General features: G+C 41.4%; 1 protein-coding gene across 4 annotated transcripts in view; it reads left to right on the forward strand.

The window, feature by feature from the left end:
* Positions 1–290: 290 nt before the first annotated feature.
* The window catches only part of rapgef2a (Rap guanine nucleotide exchange factor 2a), a 33134-nt gene continuing 18463 nt past the window's right edge, over positions 291–14961 (forward strand). For all 4 annotated transcript variants that reach the window (XM_053230759.1, XM_053230760.1, XM_034301225.2 and 1 more), the window contains exons 1-3: positions 291–986; positions 14401–14471; positions 14674–14730. In XM_053230759.1, the coding sequence (XP_053086734.1) occupies positions 918–986; positions 14401–14471; positions 14674–14730 (197 nt within the window). In that variant the 5' untranslated portion in view covers positions 291–917. The remainder of the gene's footprint in view (positions 987–14400; positions 14472–14673; positions 14731–14961) is intronic.

Here is a 14961-nt window from a genome sequence, read left to right on the forward strand (position 1 = left end):
CTCGGCCTGCTCTCTGACCCCAGCGAAAGGGTGCGAGGAAAAGAATTTCACTGTGCTATAATGTATAGCAGACTAGGGACAGACTAAAGGACACTTTGAATTCATTTTTCAAGTCATTCAGGGTAGATTTTGACCTTACTAGCAGGTATGAACACAGCCTTAAATGGGCTGCTGTTTTGTTTCTGTAATTACAGGGTTTGTCCACATGGTGGCAGCAGAGAGTGGTTAATCTGTGTGTAATCTGGACCGCAGCACTCCTCCTGAATCACGACGCTGCTGAAGCTCCCACCCGCCCGCAGAGGGACACAGTCGAAGCTCCGCCCGTCCTGTGTTCACGTCTTATCTCGGTTTAACGGGAGTTGTATATTCGTCAGAAGCTTAACTTCATACTTAATTCGCCTGAAAGCATAGCGGACCATTTGGTTACACAAAGTAACCAGATGTTTGAGTAAATATTGCTTGATTCTGATAACACCATGCTGGGACCCTGAGCGGTAGCTTAGCCGCTGCCTGTTAGGTAGCTAGTAACCCACAGTAAGAGGACTGTTTTTTTTTTTTTTTCTTCTCCTGAGGTAGGTTATACGTCTGTAATCTAGAATGGGTCTGTACTGGTGTGATAAACTATCTCCTGATAGACCGGGCAGTGTATGACAGAAGAAGAAATAAATTTGATTCCTGCAGCGAGGAGACGCTTCACTGACGCCGGAACATCGCTCCTTTCTTCAGGCACCGGGAGCAACTCGAGCCCGCGGCTCTGAAAGCGGCCTAAGAAAACAGAACAGACTTTTCTTCTTTTGAAGCCTTCGGATAGGACTCGGTTTCACGTAGCGGGGCGAAAGCAGTTAGGAGAAATGTTCACAGTCTAACAGAAGTTATTTAATGTGTTTGGTTTTAGTAAACGGTTTTAAAACTACAGAATGGCGTCTTATGTGGATAGCAGTTTCCGTCAGGCGATTATGAAGAACCCCAGCGACAGGACGCAACAGGTAAGAAACAGAATGCCTGTTAGCTAACACTGAATTCGTGTTTTCTTTCTTATTATTGTAACCGAGTTTTTTGTACATCAACATTCCGAATTCAGTTGTGAAGAAGGAAGTTTTTGGTGTAAGAAACATCATTTTATTGTTTTGTAAATACTATCAGCTAGCTAAGCTGCTAATTGAACACTCCTAGCTACCGTTACTTGTTACTTGGGATATAGGATTCAGTTTGGACTTGTTTGTAGACCGTAACAACAAACCATATGATTTAAACATATTAGTTTTATTTATTTAATTTTTTTACATGAAAATTTTTGAGCTGAGTGAGAAAAATGCTAGCTAGCTAATCAGATTTTGTGTTTTTTTTTTCCCTCTTGTGGTTGTTCTATTTTAGCCGCGTTACTCACGCGCTGGTTCAGTGGCTCAATCCCAAAAACACTCCTAGTCCCCTATATAAGTGCACTACGTCATGTATGAAATATGGGCTTCTACGCCCTACCTAGTGCATTTATTAGTACAATAAGGAGCCGATGTGGATTCAGCCTGCTACTCCAGGGTCAGTGTAATTAAATCCAAGGCGACCAGTCTGACATCTGTATACATTTACAGTGTAATATTGTGATAGACCGCAGCATTTTTCTGGGCTTCCTACACGGCCCTGTATTTGAGTTGCAAATTATGGTATGAGCTCATGGAGCTTGGGAGAAAGAAAGAAAAAAAAAGACTGACAAGGCTTTTTCAGAAAGTGAGATGCCAGGCTTTGAGAGAATTTGTAAATGTAAAGAGTGACGTCAGCAACCCAACAATGCGCCTAATTGTTTAAAGGTGCAATAGTCAATATTGTTCATTTCTCACTAGTACAAATAATGTGGAAAATTATGTAGAAATTAAAATAATAATAATAATATAAGGGAAATGTTTTACATAGCTGAAAAAAAAAACCCAGTTTTTAAAACTGCCTTCCGGTCCGGAAGATTTGTTTATATTTGGATTAGCCTCTTGTCAATCATTTTATAGACACGCCCCCAAATCTCTCTCATAAATCACTGTGGTTGCATGTTTATAGCGTTATAACTTGGCTTTCATGCTGTTGAATCTCTGATTGTGCTCAAGAATGATGCCATGGCAGTCCTTGCTAATGGACACTAGTTAGCATGCTAACTCTAGTTCAACCACCGTAAGTTTTGAGGGAGGAACTTTGTGTACACGGGTAGAAAAGAGTCTAAAAATCATCCAGATCTCCGGCTATTTTTCACAAATCTTACCTAATGCACCTTTAAATATCCACGCGTACCAGAGCGCTGTCGAATCCTTAAATCTGATTGGTCAGAAGGCGTCGAATCATTTTCAATAACAGCGGCTCTGACCGTAGCTCCAGTTGCAAGGCAGGTTTAAAAACCATGTCGTTATTTAACAGAGAAAATCCCTCATCATCAAAATGGCGACGCTTCGTATAAGGAGACGGTTAGCATTTATGGAAGGAGTCTCCAGTTCGAGTGTCAGTGCTTTGTGACAGTCACGGGAAAGTCTTGCGGGCTTTGCAGTTTCTCAGTAACGGGACAAACTGTTTTATTAATTTTAAGAGAAAATAAGAGAGGCTGGTGAGAGAATGATTGTGTATAGTGTTATCATGTACGTGGTAACAGGAACTAATGTTTCATAGCCCTTCCAGGACATTAAATGTAACTCTAAATAGTTAAAAGTTGGGGTTTAATGATAGCGTTTCATTTTATTTGATATGAGGCACAGACTGCATAACGAAGTAGGATGTTTGTCATAATGTAACGATTATATCACACGAGGCATAATAAGCATTTACACCTAATAATGCCCTCAATCCTTCCTCTGAAAATGCAGCTTCCTTTTATTTTCAATCAGGAGAGGCTACGGGGGTTTACCAAAAAAAAAAAAAAAAAAAACCACACACTGTGTTTTTGATAAGCGATAGCTATGGTCAGTGGCAGACGGGAATTTTTTTAGCATTTCGGCTTCCCGGGAAGTTGCATCGCTGACAGCCAATGACTTCATCCTTCTGTGTCTTTTTGTAGAACTAGACAAAAACAAAGCACCACACACACGTGCACACACACACACACACTCGCACGCACCTTTCTGTGCATTTCCCACTGATTCAATCTGTCCTGAAGAAATCACCACAGTGTTTTGGAAATTCATAAATGCAGATATGCGATTCTACTGAGTGCATTATTCAAAAACATCTCAGAGCTACAGAGAGCTGCGTAACTTTAACAGCCCAATCAGCTAACAGCAGAATTTGTATTAGTTTTATTAGCTATTAAACTTTCTAACGCACAGCGTTTGCTTTCGATATTTGCTGCTAAGAGTCTAAATAGAACGTATAACCGTTGTCCTTGTGTTTCACTTCTTGTAGTTTGATAATGTTGTAGAAAATGGAAATCTGAGGCACATAACATCTACAATACTTATTTTGCTCTATGGATGGAGTATTGTATCAAGACACCGCCGTATCGTATCGAATTTGAATTCTGTGTATTGTAGACGCCTAGTTTAAACGTACGACATGCTGTTGAAGGAAACGAATCAACTTCAGGACGCTAACAGTAAACCCACTTCATCCACTTCATGTTTTAGTCCTGATTTCCAAGCCATGAGAACACCTGCCATTTGATGAAATGCTTTTTTTTTTTATGGTTGTGCATTCAGTCCTGTCAGGACACGCTACAGAAATTTTCACTTACGGATGCATTACACGTGCTACTCAGGCTCTTGAGGACTCAAACAGTAATCTGTGTTTGATCCACTGACACCCGATAAAGAGTCATACTCTACACATGAGTGATTAGCACCATGTTACACGCCTGGTGAACCTCCAGTTACCCTTCATTATCACTGATTTTAAGCTGCCGGCTTGTTATGACTGCGAGGTGAGAAAGAGAGGCTAAAGGAAATCGAAGAGGAAAGCACAATAAGCAACTTGGAAAGCTGGTGTCAGTGCTGCTTTGAAGTTCTTCCTAGAAGCATTTGATTTTTGCGTAATGGCGCCGGAGTTAAATCGACCAAACGACCGGCCTGGAGACGTTCATAGGCATAGTCAGTCCCGTTTGTAATTTTCCACAAGCTGTCAAGTGATGTCAGCTGTAAAAGCGTGTCGATGAAATGAAAAACGCAGCGCTGAACAGATTCAGATGTAGTGATTTATTGTGCAGTTTTCACCAGAAGGCAAGTCCGAAGTTGTTCCAAGCCTTCCTGTTTATTATAACATTCCCAATTCAGGACTTCTCGCTCTAGCTCTAGATCCCACTTATCTTTATCTTAAGGATGATAAAAACAAATATGTATAAGCAAGAATGTTTCCAAGGAATACAAACCTTTGAAATCAAGAACTAAGAAGAGAATTTCTTAGAATTAAGTAACAATAAAAGGCACTTCAGGTGGTCCACTAGGCACGAATCCATAAGCGTAAGTGTAATGCATATCAATTATTCAGTGTGAGTGGGATCCTGCTGGGAAAAATACCTTCAGCTCTTCCTGGAAACATAAAAGTAACTTCATTTAAAATTTAAAAGGTGGCAAAGAAGAGGTAGGAAGTACCCCGGGTAGGCCTCAGCCGACTTGTTTGTTTAGATTATGAGTTATTAAGATTGTCGGAGAAGCTGAGAAGGTCAGCTAGGTTAAGAGGACTTGATGGTCCCTGGACCCCTGAACTCGAAGGCAAAGCAAGCAAACATTTAAGGATCGCGAGTTCAAATCTCGATGGTTGCTGAGAGCAAAAAAGGGAGCAAAGTTAACCGTGCTGACTATGTGGAAAGGCCCTCTCTCTCGCTCTCTCTCGCTCTCATTCTCTCTCCCGTGTCAATTAGAGTGACACTAGCCAATCACAGGCGTCCGTAAGCTCGTGTATGCGTAAGAGGGCAGATAGCCTGTGTTTTTCAGTATGAGACAATGCAGTAGATGTCTTAAAGTGTCTCAGAGGAAGAACGAGTTAGCCTTTACCCTACCCGGTTGCTAGCTGTTGTATGATCAGGCAGTTTATTTAGCGGGGGAAAAAATGAGTTGGCACATCTTTCTGCCTTTCGCACTTTTTCCACATTGTAAGCCTTTCCTTACGTAGATGGAGTACGTTTCGCAGCACAGCGGCCTGTCTGTGACGTTTCTAGCAAGATTAGAATTAGCAAGAAAAATTTGTCTTGATAAAAGGGAAAACTTGCTGTAAATTAATCTCTCTCTCTCTCTCTCTCTCTCTCTCTCTCTCGCGCTCTCGCTTTCTTTTTTTAACTTATGCATATAAAGTGCAGCTGTACCTCTGCCTTGTCTTGCTAAACTCCGCAAGACGAGTTGCTGCACAGCTCTTGCCCGCAGCATTTCTATTTCGCACACACATTGTCTCGCACCCTCATGCACGCTTCCGGTGCATGTGGTCAGAGGATGTTCAGGTAGAATCGTCTGTAGAAACTGTTATTCTCTCAGAAGCTGAAACCTGCAGCAAGCAACAAACCGTTTCTCACAAGGTTTTTTTTTCACACAGCACACCACACTGTGGCATGTATGTAAATATGTGTGTGTGTGTGTGATATATATATATATATATATATATATATATATATATATATATATATATATATATATATATATATATATATACATATATAACGTATGTGTATAAGAGACGACACTCATCTGTGCTGTGTGTGTGTGTGTGTGTGTGTGTGTTTATTAGGGCTGTCAGGTTTCTTTAAACGATGCGTTTGAATTGTTACTTGAAATGCTTCATGTTTTAAACTCGTTCTTACAAAGATAATCACGAGGAACTAAATATAATTCTGACCATAAACCGTAGCGGTTAATAGGTTTGTTATTATAGAGGATATCGAAACAAGTAGAAGAGAAGAACAAACACTGTTGACTGCTATATTAGGAGCATTATACATCTACTTGTCCTCCAGGAAAGTATGACTAAAAAAAACAAAACAAAACGAGTAGCCCAGACGTGTAATCTGCTCGTCTGATTTGTCTGCCCCCGTGTCTACTCGATTCTGAGGTGATTTTTCTGAATCACATCCAGTTCGCCGCTGCCATCCGTTTCCCAACACGCACAAATGTTTACCCGTGAATGCGTCTGGGTGTGTGATAGCGCATGCAGGAATCGAGGTGAAGCATGTGATGGCATTTCCTGTCGAATGACTCCATGCTGACGAGGCCGTCGCCGGAGGAAACAGGAAAAGCGTCTTAAAAAAAAAAAACAGAAGGAAATAAAGAGTTCGGAGAACAATTGCTTGAAACCTCAAGCACTGAGGCAATGTTTTTTTTTTTTTTTTTTTTTTTTGGAACACATCAGAATAACAGTTTTGTTTCTTACATAAGGTCCTGTCTGACCATAAAGGCAAAAAATAAAACAAACAAACCACAGGATTGTATCTTTTTTTTTTTTTTCCTCTCTTTCTTTTCAGAGGCCCATCATTAATATACACTGTACCATAAGACCTGCTGTTGCGTATCCGTTTCTCTATCCCGTTCGCATTCGATACCTCGGGGGAACGAGCATTCCAGTTTCTTTTTGACGGCGCGCTCTTTGAAGGATGCGCAGACGAAAGCGTACACACCTCGGCAAACATTCTCTTTTGTATTTTCGTCCTTTGTGTTCCTTCCCGCACAAAAGAAGGCGCACACAAAAGAAGGCCGTCTCGAGCTACGCGTCAAAGCACGCGCACTTCTGCCCTCGCATTCTGAACACGCCACCGGGAACGAGATTTAATGGCTTCAGCAAGTGGAAACAGGTGTAGGAATCCCAACGTATATGATTCATAGGTTTTCCACACCCTTCTTAGGTTGTGTAGCGAGCAGTAATAAGTGTACACGTCCTCCCTCTTCTGCTACAGCTCCAGGGTTGGGCGATATGACCCATCTGAAATATCATATCACCATACTGGAAAACATTTCTACAACGCAGGATATGTTTCGTGATGGGATCGTGGTTGCAAAACAGTAGTGTAGCGTTACAAGACGAAACAATTTTAAAGATTAAGTACAAACTCGTAGCATCAAATCGCTGATTTTTATATATTGCTTTTCGTTAGTCACGTACTGAAAACGTCCTACACTGAAAAGCAAAACCTTCACTGCATTGCAAAGGTTTCAGTGGTAGTTTGGTTAAGTGTTATTCTATAAATCCTTAATCTAAACCGAAAATTTCTTAAACTTGCTACTAGGACAGAGCGATATGATGATATATTATCAATATCATGATATAATTTATCACGTATCGCCCCGTCCTAGTAGCAAGTTTAAGAAAATTTCAGTTTGGATTAAGGATTTGTTCGATAATACCAATTCAACTAACCAAGTGAAAGTTTTGCTTTTCAGTGTGGAACGTTTTCAGTACGTGACTAACGAAAAGCAATACAGTTTGCGTATTGTGTTTCACGTTGCGCAGCAGAATTTAATGGCGGATAATGTTCACTTCTGATACTTTTTTTTTTTTTTTTTTTTTTTTTTTTTTTTTCTCTCTTCCACTTTTCAAGTGTAAAGGGTTTGTTTTTCGGTGTAGCGCTTTGTCGTCTGCTTCCGATGCACTCTTAAGTAGCTTTGAAGGATAAAAGACAATTTCCACGCTGCATCCGAGACATTACCCGAAAAGGACAAACGCTATATCTATGCCGAGACGCTCGCTTCCCAGGAATTTGAGTGCTTGTCATACTTTTCGAGTTAAGCTAGTTACTTTTTAACCAAAACAGGACGTCGGAGCTTTCACTTGCTTGATAAGCTAGCTAATAGGTGGTTTAGCTAATAGGTTTCATCTGTTTATGATGAGATGTCGATGTGACGTCTATTTGAGTAAACTATAATAAACTATAAACTAAAATGTGTTTTATGGGAAGGATGCACTAAGGTCAAAGGAGTTTTCAGTATTTGGTATGAAGCAGCGTTTTTTTTTTTTCTTCCTTTTTTCTGATTTCTAAGTCTATAAAATAAGACTCTCTTTAGTGTCGTGAGTGGAATGGAATAACACAAGGTGGTTTTTTTTTTTTTTTTCTCCCTCTCTCTCTTTCCCCCCCCTCCCGAACGAAGCTCTCCACCTGCTCAGCCAGCTGCAGTATCTCTTCTCTTTTCCCAGAACAGCAGACTTTGGTTTCATAATGTGGTTTATAAAAAACAGCTGAATAAAGTATTTTGGGAAAAGTAAGCGCCCTCGCCACCCCATGTTTACACAAATAGTATAAGGAACAGAATATAAGCGTCTAGGCATACTTTCTCCAGCCCTGACATTGTCTTTCTGTTCCTCTCTCTCTCTTTCTCCCCCCCCCCCCCTCTTTCTTTAGAAGCGATGTGTCAGTGCTGATGTGTGCATTATCACAAACACTTTTGCTCCTATAATCGTGCAGTACCAGCATTTCTGCCTGTAACCTCCAGACTATTTTTGTGTATTGCGCCGATAAAAACGTGTACCGCGGCGAAAACGAGCGACGATGGTGCTCTGGGTCGTGTCGGGGCAAATTTAAAGAATGAATAAATAAATAAATAAGAAGAGAGGATTGGTAGTCCAAATATAGATGACTTTTCATCGGAATCGTGACTTCACGGGAATATAGCCTGACGTCTGTATTTGCGTTTCAATTGTCAAATTTTTTTTTAAAAATCCGAAACAAGGGGCGAAGATGAATTTCGAACGGCGTCGCTTTCCTTATTTCTGCATTTCTGTTCCCCTATCCCACTTTAAAAATGACATGTCAGTGCCACGTTTAGTTTAAGAGAAGGAAACGTGCATTTCTTCCTTCCGCATGAAGGCATTTATAGGAAAATCTTGTCACTGTGCTATTGTGCGGGTTTTTTTTTAATTTTTATTGACGTGCGATTCACGATAAATTCAGAAGGCAGTCTATTATTAACCAGCATGAGACGTCTTTCTGTTTCTGTTTGCACGCTTCGTTCGATTATGTGTGAGCGCTTGTCATATCGAACCGCATGACTTTTTACCTTTGATCTATTCCTAGAAGTGGCCACACACACACACACACGGGTAGTTATAATAATGGCGGAGGTCTTTTGAGAAGCAATGCCGATGATGAAGAACGTGTTGCTAGAGTAGTAAATTCACCTCCTCTGTTGATTTGCTGTTAAATGCTTATTTTTCGAGTCAGTGTCTTCCCAGAATTTTTAATTTTCCAGGCGATGATGGATAGATGGTTTGGAATTTACCTCAGGCTTTCCGGAGGCAAGGCTAGCCCCGAGGTTTCTGCAATGTTGGTTAATCGCGTAGGCTGTTATTACTACATGAAGCTGGATAAAGCTAGCTAAAGCACAGGACGTCTCAGCTGGCCAGGGTCTCGGATGATGCATCGGTATTCCCTAGCTCGGAACGTGGAATTCTCTTCAATAGACTCTCTGGAATGTGTGTAATGCAGGGTCAGAGTTGACCTCCCGACTCGAGTGGGGCTTCTGGGACAGCTGCTGCCCTCATTCAAACAAAGCGCAAGTGCGTACCGCTCAGAATGCGCAAGATACTCCAGCGCTTACAGTATCCGCTCTCCGGGCGGCGGTTTGAGCAACGCGAACGTGTCACGCTGACTGTTATTATGACCTTTAACCTCACATTGTTTGGATGGGTTATTCTTGCGCACCTAAATTCCTCTGCCCCGACACACCCAGCTGGTACTGACCATTTTTAACTGTCTGCTCCCCTCGACCTCTGAGGCACTTCAGGCTTTACATCAAAGTCAGGCTGTATATCACGACACGCCGTCCGCATGAAACCACGTAAATGCCGAGACTTAAAAACTAGCTAGCGTTCTGGCATGCCTGCTTTCTTTATGGCTAAGTGACTTGTTTTAAGCCCTTTCTAGTTGGTGTATCTTTTATTTGAACTCTCTTTTCAAGTTACTCAGACAAAACACTTAGCTCGGGTCAGCATTCACGTAGCTACAGTATTCACATAGCTACAGTATTCACGTAGCTACACTCACTGGCCTGACTATCAGAACCTATTATCACATTTAGACTGTTAAATCATTTACGTGAATTAAGCAGAACACAGGATCTGTGAAAGAGGAAACAACTATTGTGCAACGTAAGACGTGTCACCAGCAGTTACGTAACTTCTTAAATTTTACATTGGCTCATCTGTGGCAGAGGGTTTTATCCAAAGTGACTTTTTTTTTTTTTTTTTTTTTTTAAATACATGATTACAGAATCCAGTTCATGCCTTCTGGTCACTAGCAAAGAAACTCTAAGCTAATTTCCTCATCAAGCTAGAAATTTCATCAGTGGTGTCTTTACACCAACGCTTGCTTTGTCTACAAACGTTCAAAACAATCAGTTAATTTTTATATATATTTGGTTTGTTCAAGGCAAGATTCATCATAGATTGGGGCGTGGTCATTGATCACAGTGGGAGTTTCACTGAAATTGGGTGTACTCCATCGTTATGCTGATCTGTAACAAGATTTCTAATGATGACTAGGTTACTTAAAGCACGGCCACCATCAGCCAATCAGCTCGCAGCCAGTATTTCCCATGGTTGAAAGACTGCAAAACTTTGAAAAGCATGTTAATGTGTGGTTTTGTTTATTGTTTTGATGTTATTTGGCAAGAAATGGCCGCTACGGCCGCTACTTGAGAAGAGTGCTTGGACCCCGCAGATCAGCACTTGCGGCTATATTTAATGCAAGTATAACGATATTTGTGGATCTCGATAGTTCTTATGTTTAACTGAAAGACATAAAAGCAGGGCTTCTGATGGTTCTGGCTAGTTCGAACCTGGTCTGGCGTTTGTGGGTGTTTCCCCAGCGTTCTCCGGTTTCCTTCCACCTCCCAAAACATGACAGTAGGTGGATTGGCTACTGTACTGTAAAACGCCCTCAGGTGTGAATACGTGTGTATGAACAGTGCCCTGTGATGGATATCTAATCTCGGGTGTGTTCACGCCCAGTGTTTTCAGATCCACAGTGAAAATGAAAGAGTGTTAAATGCATAAATATGCATACATATGCATTAATATTGTGTCGCGCTGTTTTCTTGCTGTTAGTCATTATCCTTTCTTTTGCTTCTAAGTATTCCGGCTATCCAGCGTTCCCGCCGTTAAAAATACTTACACTCCGAGCTGAGAACTGAACGCTCCAAAGCGGCGTAACGACTTTCTCATTCGGTGTTGAATGAATGACCAGATGATGTGGTCGTGTTTAGCGATGTGTGACTCGTGTGTGGTTTCCCTTGCGACGAACGATCCGTATGTTTACCGTACTCGTGGACAAAGCTGAGTATGTACAAATACAAGCGCTGTGTGTTCCTAGGCTTGGTGTGATCATCAGTGACTCAGCTTAGTGCTTACACACACACACACACACACACACACACACACACACACACACACACACACTCTCTCTCTCTCTCTCTCTCTCTCTCTCTCTTCAGATTCTCTCTGTTGACTGAGCGAGTGTTTGAGTATCGATTTGGCTGACTGCTTGTGTTTTGTGGATAACTGACTTTTGTTGTGTTTGTGCATTTATTTAGACAATGTGTGCGCACCATACAGGCAAAAAAAAAAAAAAAACAACCCTAAATCATTAGGAAATCAGCGTAATTTCCGGTGTTATCACACCATACAGAAAGATGGAGCCGCACATCCAGCATCCTGTTGGACTTGTTTGTGGTTTTATACGAACAACAAGAAGCATAGTCTTTGTTAATCTAGCTGCGATAATGTTTACACTCATATCTTCCTTGAGTTCTTTCTCTTTCTCTCTCTCTCTCTTTCTCTTTCTCTGTCTCTATCTCTTTTAATCCTAACTCTGTCATCAACATCGGCCTGTATCATATCACTACGTATTCAGTGGTGAGAATTCTTCAACACGTTGCATAACGTTGAAAGACGTCTCATCTCATCATCATTCTAGCGTGAGAGCAGAGAGCTTCATGCGTCCTCTTCAAACCCCAGATCATCAGAGCCGACAATCAGCTCCGAAATCGAGCTTGAAAACTGCTACACTTTATTACTAGCTTAAAGAGTTAGGTCCATATTGTCTGTAGTCTCTTTGCATTATATTAGGGATCGAACTCTTAACTAGATTTAATGAAATGATAATAATACAGTATTAATGATGCTTATCAGATTGTCACGTCATGAGAATATTATTATGAGAATATTATTAAGTGCTTATGTCAGCCAAAGGAGACACCCAGACTAACACAAGGTGATGGTGTTCTGTAAGTTTTTAATCATTCTGCAAGATAAATACCCGCTGCCTGTCTCTGATTTCCTCTTTGCTTGCCGTGTGTGTGCTCAAGGTGAAGTATTTTTAGTGCAAAACTGACTTTTTGTTTTTGGGACATCCCCAGAATCAGTGACTCGACTCTTTTCGAGATGTGACCCCAAAGGATTGCGTCCCGTTGACTCGAAACACAGAGCCTCTGCTAAGAAAACTAAACGGTGTAGAGAATCATCAGCGCTGCAGGGTCAAAAGATCAAGAAACGTATGACCATCCAGATAACCGGATAAGACAACTCGGCACACGGCAGTTAATAACTAGGAACGTCGAGTTTCTTCTGTCTCTCGCCGCAACCACAAACAACTGATTACAAATCGAAATATTACTCACAAAAAACACAAGTTATGTCATGAGACATGAACAGTGTTGCGTGAGTGTGAGTGTGTGAAGACTTCCCGTTACTACAGAGGAGGTTTTCTGTGCTGTAACGCGCGCCGGCATTTTAATCAAACGCGTCTTCTATTCCGAATAACGTGACGTAGCACCACGGCATGCTTCGTACCAATTCAGTTCAATTTTTATTCAATTTTATTAGGATAGCGCTTGTAACAGTGGATATTCACAAAGCAGCTTCACAGAAATAAATCCATTCAGATTAAATGAAACCAAAATAAATTGGAAGTATATGGATTTACTATTTATTAACACATTTATTATTATTATTAGTTTTTGTGGGTTAGTCGTATTACAGCCCCACAGCCGTGATTCTGATTGGTCAGCAAGCAAGCAAGCAAGCGAGTGCAAACCGGCGCTCACTGGATGTTTTTTGTTTTCCGCACCATTTCCTGTAAAGTCTAGAGGGTGAAAACCCCAGCCAGTCAATGGCTGACGTGACTGGACGCTCTTGACGTGTGTAAAATCTGAATGATTTTATGAATTGTGCTGCTGCTACGTGATTGGCTGATTGGATGACTGCATGAATGTGCAGGTGTTCCTGTTAAATTGAACAGTGCATGTGATTTATTATTATTATTATTATTTATTTATTTATTTATTAATTTCTTTTGTTCAGATGGACAAGTAGTTTCCGGTGAACTTGCACTCCTGCTCCACCCTGAACCCTGCAGCCTCCTGCCGCTGCACTGACACTTCCCCTTAGGAATGTAGGAATTCCGCGGGGGGCCGTGCGGGCAAACCGAGCGCAGGCGGAAATGCCGTGTTCTGAGAGTAAACATCCCCGATGCACAAATCCACCAATCGCAAGCGTTCGTGCGCTGCCTCTGACCTATTCCCATTGGCTGATTTTTGAACGCGCGCGTGGCCACGATGGCTTGTAAATGTTCTTCGGCTGCACTCGGACAACGTCAGAGAGATCTCTAGAATAGAGTAATATTTAAATAAATAAATATTTAAAGAACGTGTTTGTGATTTAGTAATTGAATAAAATATAAAGGTATACGTGGACTATTAATATATTACACAAATTGAATTTTTTGGGTTCAATGTTCTACATAGATTTCGTTTTTTTTTTTTTTTTTTTTTTTTTTTTCTTTCTTGTGTGTGCGCACAGGAATTTCCCCTTAAAAGCAACTGCTTGTGGGATCTCCAGAATGACAAGAGTTTCCATTCCAGTATTCAGTTTCCATTTCATATCAATTCTGCTGACTGCTCCTACCGCTACTCGTACTAAGGTGGTTCCGAATGCTTAACTCAGAATTTCCCATGGTTAAAGGGCTAAAACAGAAAGGTGCGAGTTCTCCAGATCATGCAGCAGGAAATGGGCTGGGGAGGTGGGGTTTGGGGGGGTGTATGGAGAAAGCGAGAGAAAGAATGACAAACGGGTATTGTGGAATCTGCAAACATGCCGTTCTTGTTAAACATTGATCTGAAGAGCGTTGCGTCATGGGATGGGTGTGAGTCTGTGTGTGTGTGTGTGTGTGTGTGTGTGTGCGCGCACGTGAGTTTGCATGCAGCGTGGAAATGGAAGGGAGTGTCGATTGTAGTAGTGTTGCTGCCTCTCGCTGGTCGTCGTGTGGAACTGCAGGGCGTTTCACACACATCTTCATACACGGAGTTGCAGCTGCAGGAACATTCTTCCTTAAATTCATTTCGTAGTTACGGTTAGGAGGTTAGGATATTCTCGGATTCTGTACACGCGCAGACGTGTTTTTTTTTTTTTTTTTTTTTTTTTTTTTTTTTTTTTTTTTTGACACGTTAACGTGACTGTGTTGTTTTGCAGGACCTTCAGATCGTCTACTCGTACCTGCATGGCATGGAAGCACTGTCCAACCTGAGAGAACACCAGCTCAGGTAGGTTTTAAAGGACGTTCTGTGTAGTGCACTACATGGGTACACCCTACGCAGTGAGCATATGTAGTGAGCAGGAAGTCATTTGAGATGTCCACAGTGTGCACGCTCACGCGTTACATACATGATCGTGATTTTATTTATTTATTTATTTTTTTACTTACTTATTTATTTGTTTATTTTTGTCTGTAATTTTCTCTTTCAGGTTGATGTGCGAAACAGTTCGCTACGAGCATCATGAAGCCAACGAGGTTTTATACTAGTGAGTATATCCTCAACGTTTAACAAAAGTGACGTCAGGCTGATGAGTTGCTCACGTGCACATCTGTCTCTCTCACACACACGCGTACAAACATCTGTCCTGGGCGCAGGGCACGTAAACCATGCCGTCGCCTGCAGGCAGTTGAAGTCATTAAAAGCTCTTTGTTTGTGAGTCATAAACACACACACACACACAAACTGCAATACTTAGACTTTGGACTGCATTACGATA

Source organism: Pangasianodon hypophthalmus, chromosome 28 (genome assembly GCF_027358585.1).
Source record: "Pangasianodon hypophthalmus isolate fPanHyp1 chromosome 28, fPanHyp1.pri, whole genome shotgun sequence".
NCBI classification, from domain to species: domain Eukaryota; kingdom Metazoa; phylum Chordata; class Actinopteri; order Siluriformes; family Pangasiidae; genus Pangasianodon; species Pangasianodon hypophthalmus.